The 14,375-nt window shown below is 47.5% G+C and overlaps 1 protein-coding gene across 2 annotated transcripts in view; it reads left to right on the top strand.

The window, feature by feature from the left end:
- Positions 1-80: 80 nt before the first annotated feature.
- The window catches only part of RNFT2 (ring finger protein, transmembrane 2), a 62,227-nt gene continuing 47,932 nt past the window's right edge, over positions 81-14,375 (top strand). Inside the window, exons 1-5 of one of the 2 annotated variants that reach the window (XM_027566694.1) lie at positions 81-301; positions 3,427-3,605; positions 4,099-4,157; positions 9,658-10,139; positions 13,025-13,101. In XM_027566694.1, the coding sequence (XP_027422495.1) occupies positions 3,582-3,605; positions 4,099-4,157; positions 9,658-10,139; positions 13,025-13,101 (642 nt within the window). In that variant the 5' untranslated portion in view covers positions 81-301; positions 3,427-3,581. Of the gene's footprint in view, positions 302-3,426; positions 3,647-4,098; positions 4,158-9,657; positions 10,140-13,024; positions 13,102-14,375 lie in introns of both variants that reach the window. The other variant, XM_027566695.1, reaches the window with a different exon arrangement.

Consider the following 14,375-nt stretch of genomic DNA (forward strand, 5'->3'; position numbering starts at 1 on the left):
CGCCCCACGCACCGCCTCTGCACCTCTTGCGTCACCCTCCGGGCCTCATTCAGCCTCCTCCTCATTGGTCCCTAGACAGCGGCGGCCTCTTATTGGCTAAATCTCGGGAAGGGGGTGGGCAATCGTGTGCGTGCGGCCGATGGAGCTATGCCCGGGTCTTAGCGCCGGACCTAGCGACCTGAGAGAAAAACCTGAGGAGAGGCCGGAAGCACTCGGAAGTCAGGTGCTCTCCCGGCCGCGAGAGTGATTGGCTTGGAAGGACGTGAATGATGCCGCTGTGATTGCTGAATCGTTTGTGCAGGTAAAAAGAAAACGTTATTTTTCCCCCTCCAGTATGGTCAGAGTAATCAGCCCTTGAAATCCTGGGGCGTTTCGCGCTAAACGTTGCATGCAGGAATGAAAAACGCCCACGGCATTGTATTCGAAGCGCACCTGCCTGCTTCCAATGCAAGTGCTGCAGGAGATGCGCTCTTGCGTGCATTTCTGTGCAGTCATGTAACGGCCCGGGGGTGCAACTTAAAATCTCCCATACACTGTAAACTCTTGGTAAAATCCTTCTTAGGAATGGAGTGCGATGTATTAAGCAGAGGGTAAAAAAGGCATTTCAATCAGTCATTTCAGAAGCATCCCACATGCAAACGTTTTATTCCAGAATTCAGTATGGGAATAGTTATGTACGGCCTGCTGCCAACACAGAAGCTGAAGCCCCTTCGAAAGCAAGCATCTGAAAGTGGAATCTTGGGTATTTGATTTAGGAGACTGTGGCAAATTTGTGAATGGAAACTTGGGGTTTTTTTTTTTTTTAAACAATAATTTGACTGCGCCGTGTCTTAGTTTCGGCATGCAGGATCTTCTAACTTCTTTGTGGCTTGCGAGCTCTTAGTTGCAGCAGTATATGGGATCTAGTTCCCTGACCAAGGATGGAACCTGGGCCCCCTGCATTGGGAGGACAGAGTCTTAGCCACTGGACCACGAGGAAAGTCCCGAAACTTGGGATTCTGTATTTTATTTTCCCCAAGGATTTGTAGGTGATGAGGAATCATTGTGGGGGGAGGGGGCATTAAGGCAAGATTGCAGGTTCTTGAAATAGATTTATGGGATAAGTTCAGTTCAGTCGCTCAGTCGTGTCCAACTCTTTGTGACCCCATGGACTGCAGCATGCCAGGCTTCCCTGTCCATCACCAACTCCTGGAGCTTGCTCAAACTCATGCCTATTGAGTCAGTGATGCCATCCAGCCATCTCTTCCTCTGTCATCCCCTTCTCCTGCCTTCAATCTTTCCAAGCATCACGGTCTTTTCCAATCAGTCAGTTCTTCGTATCGAGTGGCCAAAGTATTGGCACTTCAGCTTCAGCATCAGTCCTTCCAATGAATGTTCAGGACTAATTTCCTTTAGGATGGACTGGTTTGATCTCCTTGCAGTCCAAGGGACTCTCAAGAGTCTTCTCCAACACCACAGTTTAAAAGTATCAATTCTAAAGCGCTCAACTTTCTTTATGGTCCAACTCTCACATCCATACATGACTAATGGAAAAACCATAGCCTTGACTAGACGGATCTTTGTCAGCAAAGTCATGTCTCTGCATTTTAATATGCTGTCTAGGTTTGTCATAGCTTTTCTTCCAAGGAGCAAGCATCTTTGAATTTCATGGCTGCAGTCACCATCTGCAGTGATTTTGGAGCCCCAGAAAATAAAGTCTCTCACTGTTTTCATTGTTTCTGCATCTGTTTGCCATGAAGTGATGGGACCGGATGCCATGATCTTAGTTTTCTGAATGTTGAGTTTTAAGCCAGCTTTTTCACTCTCCTTTTTCATTTTCATCAAGAGGCTCTTTAGTTCCTCTTTCTACCTTAAGGGTGGTGTCATATGCATATCTGAGGTTATTGACATTTCTCCCGGCAATCTTGATTCCAGCTTGTCCTTCATCTAGCCTGGCATTTCACATGATGTACTCTGCATATAAGTTAAATAAGCAGAGTGACAGTATGCAGTCTTGACATATTCTTCCCAATTTGGAGCCAGTCTGTTGTTCCATGTCCAGTTCTAACTGTTGCTTCTTGACCAGTATACACATTTCTCAGGAGGCAGCTAAGGTGTTCTGGTATTCCCATCTCTTTAAGAATTTTCCAGTTTGTTGTGATCCACATAGTCAAAGGCTTTAGCATAGTCAATGAAGCAGAAGTAGATGTTTTTCTGGAATTCTCTTGCTTTTTCTATGATCCAACAGTTGGCAATTTGATCTCTGGTTCCTCTGCCTTTTCTAAATGCAGCTTGAACATCTGGAAGTTCTCGGTTCACATACTGCTGAAGCCTAGCTTGGAGAATTTTGAGCATTGCTTTGCTAGCGTGTGAGATGAGTGTAATTATGGGATAAACTTTCCTTCATATATGGAGATGGTGCTACTGACCAGTTTTGTTTTGGTTTGTGTTTTTGGGTGATTTTCCAAAAAGAAAGAAGGCTTCTCTGGTGAATTGTTTCTAATCAGCAGCCCTGGTAACACGAGTACTGTCCCCTGAAGAAGGCTGGTCAGGATCAAGAAATCACTCAACAGCCAATTATGGTGCCCTGAACTAAGCCAGATATCATCTTTTGTTCTGGGACAAGAAAATATTTAAGGAAGCTAAACCTATTCATGTAAAGTCTCTGGCTTTTATTTCTTCTCTAGGGTGAGAGGTCAGGGAAGAAGCAGGGGATATATAGAAAGAGGTAAAGTGAGAGACCCATTGATGTTTTACTTGTTGAGTGCAGCTCTGTGCCAGGCAGTGTTCTACATGTGGAGGTGGAAGGGCAAACTAGGTAGACAGATCCTTACTTTTGTGGCATTTACATTCTAATGGGGGACAGAGCATAAATAAATAAGCAAGCATGTAAATAACTGATCAATGCTATGAAGATAGTTGAATAGGGAAACATATGTTGGGTCAGGAGGGTGAGAAGAGAAGACCTCTAGGAGGAGGTGACATTTGACCTGAGGGAGCTAGCCAGAAGGAAAAGTATTCTGGGGAGAGGGAACAGCAAGCACAAAGGCCCTGAGACAGGAACAAGCTGGCATCTTTGAAAAACGAAAAGACCAGTATGATTGAAGCAGCTTGGTTAAAGGGAGAGTGGAGGCAGGTGAGGTTGGGGACAGGTGAGGCCTGCAGGCCAGGAACAGAACTTCGATTTTATTCTGGTTACAGTGGGTCACCTTTGGAGGCCCTAAAACATGTCTGTATTTCCCAATCAGGACTCAGAGTTTTGACAATAGGGCAAAATATGTTCAGATCATAACTGTCCTCAGGAATACTAATGAGGGATCAATGGGAGGCTAGCAAGGGATAAGGAGGCAACAGAACCATCTGCTTATAGTTCCCCGTGAAGCCCTAAGACTTCTTAGGTTCAAGGCATCCCATGGACTAGTCACTTAAGTGTTCTGTGCCATCCAGGATTTGGAATCTCTGGTAAGCTCCTGTGACCCGTGTGTCCCTTTGGAGAGAAGGAAGAGGGAGAGATCTGCTTTCTCTGGAATCCAGTGGTCACATCCCCACCTGGAACCCTGAATGCCCACCTGAGGTGTCGTCAACATGGAGTTCTGAAGTCCATGTGGTTCCTCACAGTGAACCAGGTGACGTGTCTGCATGGGAATTCACATCTTCATTACCAAATGTGAGGGCTGGAAGGAAGCTCTGGGTTCAGACACTCCACCCCTCTCCCTTTGAACCTATGGGGACTCTGAGGCCACCAAGAGGTTACTGACTTGTCCAGGGTCACACAGCAAATTAAGGGTGGCACCAGTCCAGGATCTGTGTCTCCCAAATGTCTGTCTGCTGCACCTCCTCCAGCACCTCTTTGCTTTATAGTTCACTTCTTTCTCCTCTCATGTGAAGACTTCCTCCACCTTCAAGTCTCATCCTCCTCATCCACGAATGACACTTTCCTCATGGGACAGAATGTTGATTTGAGGGTTGAATGACATAGCAGACTGAAAAACCCAGTTTGCAAAATGTCAGAAAGCTCTAGGGATATAAGATATGAGTAGTACTTATTTATAGTTACCATGGCAATCTAGGTGCTGGGAATGTTGGGAGACTCTGGTTCATGCCTGTGTTGACTTTTAGGTCTTAAGGAAAATGCAGAGACGCCACAGCAGCAACACAGAAAACGTTCCACCTGAAAGGTAGGCATCACTCTCATTCCATCCGAGGCTCTGAGCTTCAGGTGGTCGGGACAACCCAAAACTGGATTGAATATTACCTGCTCCTCAGGGCTGCTTGTCAGAAGGGTGGAGGAGACCTGATCGGAAACTGCTTTGCACAAAGATGACCTTGTATCTTCAACACACAACAGCTTGCTGTTGCTCTTACGGTAATTCTCAAAGCCTGTGCAGCCAGTGGTCCACTTGACTGTGGCAATGATTGCACCCAGGGGATTTTAATTTATAGAGGTGTCTGGGTGGGAACATGGAGAGGCTGATGACCTTGAAAGAAGATTTTTATTACTTGCACTTCCCAAGAGAAAAGGGCAGTCCATCCTACGCAGGGCCACTTGGGGAAGCACCAGGGTCAGCCAGGAGACAGAAAGGAGCAAAGGGAAAGCACAGGTCACAGCTTTTATTGTGCTTTCCACACAAAGTAAAGCAAGGCAGAGGAAACAGCTTAGCGTGGACTAGTTTGAATAATGTTGGTGGCCTCTAGGCTATAGGAGTGGTCTCTAGCTGTCTGGTACCTGGCCCTGGGTGATTTGAGGCAGAGGAAATATTGGCTGAGAATGTGAATTAGATAAAGGAGATGGTTGGGGATATAGGCTCTGGGTCACAGGGAAGCTGTAAACAAGTTTGGCCATTAGTTTGACCCTAGAATGTGTGTGTGAAAGTATTAGTCGTGTCTGACTCTTTGCGACCCCAGTGACTGTAGCCTGCCAGGCTTCTCTATGCTTAGAGTTCTCCAGGCAAGAATATTGGAGTGGGTTGCCATTTCCTTCTCCAGGGTTATCTTCCTAACCCAGGTCTCCTGCATTGTATGCAGATTCTTTACTGTCTGAGCCACCAGGGAAGCCCCATAATGAGTAGATGCCAAATAGACAAATCCAGAACCTAAGAAAACAACAGTTAAAACACTAATGAACTAGGATTTCTATCTACTTAAGCCAAAAAGAGTACAGACCATGGGGCCCTGTTCTCAGGTTGTAACAGCCTCCCGGCCCCAGCCCTCTCACCATGCTGGAACATACACCCAAGGAGCTGGCAGCCAAGCTTTTCCTATTTCAAGTCCCCTGTGACTCTGAGGTTCGCAGCAAAATCACAAAGTACTCATCAGTGCCAGTGTTGAGTTTTGCATGAAGCCTCCCTGTTCTCTGGGGGAAAGTCCTTTAGTCAGATAACCCTTCGACAAAATCCCACATCAGTCACTTCCCACTTCGGTGCCTTTGGCAAGCACGTTCACCTCTAGGCTTTAGTTCCCCCATCCATAAATGGCAGATAACAGAACTCAGGGTTGCTTGTGAATGAGTGAAAATACATAAACACAGCACCTGGGCTGTTTGATAAGCTGCGCCGTTGGAGCTTTTTCCAGCCTCCAAAGACAGAACTGCTCTCTGCTTTTAAATGAATGGTGAGGTCTTTGGGGGCAGAGATGACACTGGAAAAATAATGGCCACTGTGACTCGTGTACTTTCTTATGTCACCCTTATATTAGCCTGTGGAAGTCAGGACTGTTTTTATCACCATTTTATAAATGAGGAAACTGGGGCTCAGAGAAGGTAAGTAAGATACCTGAAGTCACACAGACAAGAAGTGGCAGGGCTCAGATTCAGGCCCCAATCTGACCTCTGCTAAGTATGTGCTTTGAGACTCCACATTTCAGCTGTCTCCTCTTTTGGTGGGTTCACTGTCCTTCCAGGTTGCTTCACATTCTAGCCTTTAAGTGGTTAAGTTGGAAGCTCAGCCTCTGCTCCCCCCAAGGATTATTCTTTCCCATTTAGGCTGAAATCTCAACTGCATTCTGGGGAAAGGCCCAGGGAAGGGAGGCCAGCTATAAAAAGGCCCTTGGTGGGTTGAGCCTTCCCTGGTTGTACTAGAGGTCCCCTGAGCCCAGTGAGCTCAGAGTGCTGGTGAGCTTAAGGCAGGCAGGAGGTTTTCCAGGGCCCCTGAGATAGTGGGGGAGAGGGTGGCCTCTGTGGGCACCTGCCAGGACTTTTGCTTTCTCAGTTCAGCTTCTTAAAGTGCATAAAAAGCTGAAGGCCCCTTGAGGATCATAGCCATGGTGTTAGTTATTGTTATTATTATCTTTATCATCATCCCAAGCTCAAGAAACTAGGCCCACACATTTCCTGGGCTTTTGGAGCCAGCAGGGATGGGCCATGGGAGGAGGGGGAATAGGTAGCCATCTTCAAGTTCCCTCCCTTGCCCGGGCATAAAGTTGGTGGTTTATAATAACTTACCCCCAGGTCAAGTTTGTAAGGCTGGTGAAGCCAGCCCCAAGACTTCTGCAGATCAGTATCTCCCCTGCCGGGTTTCACAGATATTCTTCAAGATGTGAGTAGGTTTTCTGTGGAGGAAAATAATCCTGTGATCAAATAAGTTTGGGAAACACTAGGTTTAAACAAAATTAATTTTTTCAATTGCAGGCCTTCTCAGAGCCTTTCAGAGCCTTTAGTGCACTTATTCATTCATTCTTTCAAATAATACTTATTGAGCATGTTCTGTGTACCAGGTGCATTGTGCTGGGTCATGGCAATCCAATGGAGGCAGACAGTCATGGTCTTTAACCTTATGGGGTACCCAGCCTGAAGTGCCATTCAGTCCTGAGTACGTGTTAGAGTCACCTGGGGGCTCTGAGGGACTAGAGGTGCTGCGACCCAAGCCCAGAGATTTTTTTCAAGTTAGAATTAATATTATAACTTTAATGAATTTGTATACTTCTAAGTGTTTCTTTTTCATTGATTGGGCTTTATCTAGCTGTTTCATCTTCTAATGTCCTAGGCACCTGCTTTGGTCTATGCCGCTGGCTGGGCGCTGAGAATAAAGAAGTGAATCAGATTCAGTGTGTGACCTCAAGGAGCTTACAGTCTAGTAGGAGAACAGGCCATGTAAACCTATCAGTGTACTATGTTGTAGCTTGTGGTATACTGTCCAACCCCAAAGATTTTTCATTCAGTTGGTCAACACTAGGTCCAAGGCCTGTATTTTTCAAAAACTCCCCTGAATGATTATAATGTACACGCAGGGCTGAGAGTCACAGGTAAGGAGTAAAATAATTATGATCAGTCCCATTTTGTGCCTGGATGATAGGAGGTTAGAGTACAATGAGGACAGAGAGCAGAGACTGTCATTGTCTGGGAGGTGGGCAAAGGTCCCCCGAGCAAGAGAGATTTTTGGCTGAAATCTGATGGATCAGTGTAGGTTACCTGGTGGGGCCAGCCAGTGAAGGGGCTGGGCTTGGCAAAGGCCCTCCAGTAGGAAGTGCTTGGGTAGTGAGAAAGGGGCACATGGTGAGATTGGAGTTCAGGGCCAGAGATGATCCAGGCTGTCTGGCAAGTTCATCTCTCTGAGACTGAGTCTGTGTGCTGTGCTGTGCTAACAGACTCAGTTTCTTTATCTATAAAATGGGAATGATATTAGTCCCTAACTATGGGATTTATCTGAGACTGCAGGAAGGCATTTAGAATGGGAAGCCCTTTTAGTGGGACAGTGAAATAATTGAATATATGTTGGGTTTTTTTTTTTTATTCACCCTGTTCTCTGAGTGGGGATAATTTGTATAAGGTCAAGTGTGAAGGCAGTGTAAAACCTTCCCTGGAGCCTCCCTCAGGGGCCATTTTGTGCCTGGATGATAGCTGCCGTGCATTTATTAAGCACCTACTGTATGCCCTGGGTTGCAGTGTCCAGAGGATGAGTGGAACTCAGCTCTCACTTGGAGTAAACTCGGGGTGTTTTAGGTATACTGAAGGGGTTCTGGCGTGAGAGGAGGAGGAGAGGGTGGCTCTTTGCCCCTCCCACTGACACAGCACATTAAACTAATCAGTTCCACCTGTTCTGTGGACTGATTCCATTTGAAAAGGACAAGTCCAAGAGAAGACATGACATCAGGGCTCTGGGGCCTGGTGTTTATGGGAAAGGGCACCCAGTTCAAGGCTCTCCATTCTTGGAAGAGTAACTCTAGGCTCTCTGCTCATCTGGCAGTGGCTCTGAAAGAGCATCAGCATGCTTTATCTGATTTCAGTACAAGAGGCTGTGCTTGGAACTAGAAATGGCAGTTGGCCCTGGAGGTTTTGCATAGGGATAGAGATGCCTGGAGAATCCCAGGGACGGGAGAGCCTGGTGGGCTGCCGTCTATGGGGTCACACAGAGTCGGACACGACTGAAGTGACTTAGCATAGCATAGCATAGAGATAAGAGTTCCCATTTACTTAGTGTCAGATATATTGAAAGAGGTATTCTAAATTTGATCCCCAGGAATTCTATGCATGAATGGTGTTTATACCCATTTTCCAGGTGAGAAAACTGAGTGTAGGCTTGTTAAGAGCCCTAGAAAGGGTGGAGCTAGGGTTCACATGTGGGCTTCTCCAATTAAGTCTTCTTCCCATCACTCTCTGCTGCCCTCCAAATATCAGCTGTAACCAAGGTGGATCCTCTTGGGAACTGGGAATTATTGAACTTGGAGATGACAGAGCCAGGGGAACCTGAGTTCCTGAGGTTATTCTCAAATCGTAGGTCCCTGCGCTCCCTTTTCAGTGAAGTAAAGTGGTTAAGAAAGCAGACTCCAGAGGTAGCCTTCTGGGTTTGAATCTCCCTGTACCACCCCTTACCAGCTGTGTGACTTTAGACAAGTTACTCTTTTCTGTGCCTCAGTTTCTTGATCTGTAAGATGGGGGAATTATTAGTAAGTAACTCACAGGGTTGATAGGAAGACTTAACGAGTTAAGTTAATGAAAAGCACTTGGAAAAAGTATCTGGCACATAGGAAATTTTCAATAAAGATTATAACCCTATTGCTATTATTACTTGTATTAATTTGCGAGGGCTGGCCATGACAAGGTGTTGTAGACTAGGTGGCTTAAACGACAGAAATTTATTTTCTCACAGTTCTGGATGCTGGAAGTCCAAGGTCAGGGTGTCAGTAGAGTTGGTTTCTTCTGAGGGCCTCTCTTGGTGGCTTGCAGATGGCCACCTCCTCCCTGTGTCGTCATATCATCCACCCTCTCTTGTGTCTGTGTCCAGATTTCCTCTTGTAAGGACAAAAGTCATATTGGATTAAAGTGTCAGTCGCTCAGTCGTGTCTGACTCTTTGTGACCCCATGGACTGTAGACCGCCAGGCTCCTCTGTCTATGGATTTCCCAGGCAAGAATACTGGAGTGGGTTGCCATGCCCTTCTTCAGGGGATCTTCCCCACCCAGGGATCAAACCCCAGTCTCCTGCATTGCAGGCAGATTCTTTCCCATCTGAGCCACCAGGGAACCTGGACAAGGGCTGGCACTAATAATCTCCTTTTAACTTAGTCACCTCTGCAAAAACCCTTCTTCAAAAACAGTCGCATGCTGAGGTACTGGGGTTTAGGGTGTCGATGTATGATTTTCCCAGGGGAGGGGGCACAGTTCAGCCCATGACATTATGGATACTGTCATTTGCCCCCCATCCTCCACTGCCTGACTTGGTGGGACTTCCTCCTTTCTGGTCCAGAAATCGCAGCCAAGCGCTTAGCTCCGAGGCGAGTGTGGACGAAGGCGGCGTCTTTGAGAGTCTGAAGGCGGAAGCGGCCTCCCCACCAGCGCTCTTCTCGGGCTTATCCGGCCTCCCGGCGGGCAGCCTCCCCACCACCCCATTCCCGTCCAGCCTGGTCCTGGGGGCCGCGGCCGGCGGCGGGGACGTGTTCCTCCAGATGCCGGCGTCCAGGGAGGAAAGCGGGGGCCGCGGCGAGGGGGGCGCCTACCACCACCATCGGCAGCCCCACCACCACTTCCACCACGGCAGCCACCGCGGGGGCTCCCTGCTGCAGCACGTGGGCGGGGACCACCGCTCACACTCAGACGAGGCTGGCGATGAGCAGCCCGGGACACCCGCCCCAGCCTTGTCCGAGCTGAAGGCTGTGATCTGCTGGCTCCAGAAAGGGCTGCCCTTCATCCTCATCCTCCTGGCCAAATTATGCTTCCAGCATAAGCTCGGTGAGTGTGGGGGGGGATGCGGGGTCAACGCCTGCCACTTCACCCAAGGGGTTGGGGGGTCTCCATCCCAAGTGCCAAGGGCAGGCAGTAGAGGTCCTCTTGGTGCAAAGTGCTTCAAAGGCCAGGATTCCGCTTCAGACCTGGGTTCAAATCCTGGTCGATTAGCTATGTGACTTGGGGCAAGGCACTCCCCTTCTCTGAGCCTCAGTTTCCTCATCGGTCCAGCAAGGGTTGTGATAGAAACTTCCTCAGCTGGTTGGGTGACTTGAAGGCATGGAGGAGTTCAGAATGCTCTGGTCTGAACCTGAATTCTTCCTCTTCCTAGCTGTGTGATGCTGGGGACATTATTTAACCTCTCTGTGCTTTAGTCCCATCATCCATAAAATAGGAATTAAAATAGTATTTGTACTATTCAGGGGTCCCCAACCTCCAGGCTGTGGAGCAGTACCTCCTGTCCGCTCAGCGGCAGCATTAGATTAGAAGCAAAGTGCATAATAAATGCAATGTGCTTGAATCACCTTGAAACCATTCCCCCCATCCCTGACCTGTGGAAAAATTGTCTTCCAGAAGTCAGTCCCTGGTGCCAGAAAGGCTGGGGACAGCTGTACTAGTTCATATGTTATTATATAGATATCATAGATACACATTTACTATAATGGTATGTTACAGATGCCATTAAACATACAGCTTCTGGCTTCATAAGATTGAGTAAGGTTAAATGAGTAAACACGTGTTAAGCCCTTAGGCCAGTGCCTGGCAGAGAATAAGTGCTGTGCAAGTGTGGATGATTGTCTTTATCATATTCATTGTTAGTACCTGTAGAATATTTAACGTGGAATCCTGCACTTAGCAAGTGCTCAATAAATACGACCTATTACTAGGAAGTAAAATAATGATTCATGAAGTACTTAGCATAGTACCTGACACATACTTAACATTCAATAAACGTGGTCTCTGGTCCACTGTTATTTATTTCTGTTACTGGTATTAGATCATGGTGTTGCTGTGTCCTGGAGAGTTTTAGGCTATTGTTTTTATCTTATGGTAGAAATTACAGTACAAATTATGTCATAGCCTGGTATATCCCACAAGAAATATCTAGAAGAGGTTAGGCCATCATTTGTGTCTTATTTGCCCCCTTCTGGTATGTTCCAGCTGACCCAGGTCACTTCTTCCTTTTTGGGATGCTACCATATCAGTCCCTTCTTTTTTTTTTTCTTTTTGACCAATTAAAAAATGGTGGGTTTTTTTTGGTTTTTATAATCTGTATACGCACTGGGTTCTGGGCCCTTCAGCACCTCCTTCCAAGTCTAGCGCCAGCTGGACTAGGGCTCCTGTGGCAGTGGTGCCGGTCCCCTTCTTAGGTGTCTGAACTCTTTCCCCAGGTGCTGTGGACAAAGCCTCAAGCGGGAGGTTCTGCCCCTTGCTTCTAAACTTTGCAAGCTACTGAGCCTCAACCTTTGCAGGCCCCTCCTTTCTCCACCCTCCCTTTCTCCTAATGTAGATAAGGATTCTACTGTACACCTACACCTTTTCATGAAAGAAAGTGAAAGTGCTAGTCACTCAGTCATGTCTGGCTTTTTGCAACCCCATGGACTGTACAGCCCACCGACTCCTCTGTCCGTGGGATTCTCCAGGCGAGAATACTGGAGTGAGTTGCCATGCCCTTCTCCACCTTCCTTTTTATTCCTAGAAACAGAAGCTGGCCTGTTTCTTCTTACCCTGAGTTCCAGCAAACTCACCGCCAAGTTTTATTCCCAAGTTTGGTCATATTCCTCCTCAGTTGTCACGTTTGTTCAGTTGATCAAAGAGTATAAGAAGAGATTTTGGGGTTACTGATTATGGTTTTCTATGTTTTCAATAAAGCAACTCATCTTTTATAAAGTAGATCTGGAAGCATGCATGGAATACATGTACTATTTAAAAAGTAAAAGTGAACTGCAAGCATGGGGAATTCTGTACATTGTGTAAAAGCAGAATCCTGTCCACAAGGAACAAAAAGTAGGATTTGAAAATCCCTGCTCAGGGAGAATTCTGATTGCAGCTTAGCAAATTGTGGAATAAAACTCCGTTCTTTTTCCCCCCTCTCCAAAGCTCATGTTTTCCTGTCAGCTAGGAATTCTTTTCCCTTTTAACATGAAATTTCCATTTCTTACAGTGCTGTGGTCTTTTGCTACATACGCTTTTATTACAAATAACATGCCTCAGATTCTTTTTGAAAATAGAAACACTTTGGCTACCTGATGCAAAGAGCCAGCTCATTGGAAAGGACCCTGATGCTAGGAAAGATTGAAGGCAAAAGGAGAAGTGGGCAGCAGAGGATGAAATGGTTAGACAGCATCACTAACTCAATGGACATGAGTCCGAGCAAACTCCCAGAGTTAGTAAAGAATGGGGAAGCCTGGCGTGCTGCAGTTCATGGGGTCGCGAACGGTGAGACACGACTTCGTGACTGAATGACAGCAACAAACTGCTGGAGATTGTGCCCTGTAAGCAGTATCCCTCCTTGAGTTCAGTTCTGTTATTCTGTTTTTACAGAGGAGGAAACCGGGCTCAGAGCGGTGCAGTGACTAGTCCAAGCTCACACGGAGAGGAGGTGGCAGAACTGAGGTTGAACCCAGATCTTGCCAGACTGCACAGCCCATGCTAACTGGTCCTATAAAATACCCTCCCCCAGTGGCCTCAATCCCATCCCTAAGTCAGGGGCCTCGAGGTTCCCAGCAATATACACAGCAGCCCAAATGCCCCAGAGATGGGATTTTCTCTCTCCTCTGTGGTTAGTGTGTTGACTCTGAGGAGGGAGGTATGTGTCCCGGGTCTCTAGTAAGCCAGGCCAGGCCTGACGCATCTAAGTGGGTGGTCTTGGCCCCTCCTCTGCCCCGCAGGCATTGCCGTGTGCATCGGAATGGCCAGCACCTTCGCCTATGCCAACTCCACGCTCCGGGAACAGGTCTCTCTAAAGGTGAGTCACCTAGCAAATCAACCCTCCAGCACTGCTGTAACAGATGACCACAAACTCAGTGGCTTAAAACCGCACAAATGGGTTCCTTGTGGTTCTGTAGGTCAGAAGTCTGAAGTGGATCCCTCTAACCTAAGATCAAGGTGTCCACAGGACTGTCTTCCTTCTGGAGGGTTCAGAGGACAGTCTCTTTCCTCACCTTTTCCAGGTCCTGGAAGTCACTCACGTTCGTTGGCTCCTGGCCCCTTCTCCTCTTTTGAGCCACCCACATTGCATCTCTGTGAACATCCTTCCATAGACACATCCCCCTCGACTCTGCTCTTCTGTCTCCCTCTTCTACTCTTAGGGGCTCTTGTGATTATTTGGACCAATCCCCAGGATAATCCAGGGAAGTGTCCCCAATGCAGGGTCAGCTAATTAGCAATCTTAATTCCACCTGCAACCATTATCACCATGGAACCAAACAGATTCACAGGCTGCGGGAATTAGGACAGGAACTCCTTTGGGAGTCATTCTTCTGCCTCCTACCCTGGCAGGTCCCCAGAAATGCCACCCTTCTCCCTTCCAAGAGCAACCTGTCCTCTCATGCCCCTAGCCCAGTCCTCTTACCCTCCTGACATTCAGTCAGTTCACTCATTTCCAACCCACCCTCATGGTTCAGGCCACCCCAGTGGCACTTCTGGGTGGCTGGTGGGTCTTACCACCATCATCCCCAGTGCCTGCTGATACGTGCTGAGCACTCAGTGTGTCCAGCACAGAGCTGGACCCATTTCACAGCTCATCTTGGAGATCTATCCCAGCAACTTGGGAGGCAGGCAGAATCACACTTAATTTATTTTTCCGATGAGGAAACAGTGGCCCAAAATTTCTTGGCTAAGATCTAAGTTTTCTGCCTAAGGCCATACAGCCTGTGTGAAGCATGGTGTCAGGATATGAATCCAGGCATTGTGCCCAGAGCCTGTGCTCCCCCAGGTTCAAATCCCAGCCTCTCCACCCTCCTGCAAGCCCTTGGAGGGGTGACCTCACTGATCTCATCCTCAGGTGCCACCTCTGGGCAAGGAATTGCCACACCCAATTCATTCACCCACTGAGAGGATTAAGCAAGATGGTACGTGGAACATGTTTTGTGCAGCACCTGGCTCATAGGAACAACTTAACTGAGCTATTTTTTTTAACAAGCCTGTGTATTCTGCAGCACATGGGCTTGTATCATAGCCACAATCTTCTCTGACCCTGCTTTGGGGTCATCTGCTTTCTTGGAAGCACCTAGGCCTCCA

Source organism: Bos indicus x Bos taurus, chromosome 17, assembly GCF_003369695.1.
Source record: "Bos indicus x Bos taurus breed Angus x Brahman F1 hybrid chromosome 17, Bos_hybrid_MaternalHap_v2.0, whole genome shotgun sequence".
Classification (NCBI taxonomy): domain Eukaryota; kingdom Metazoa; phylum Chordata; class Mammalia; order Artiodactyla; family Bovidae; genus Bos; species Bos indicus x Bos taurus.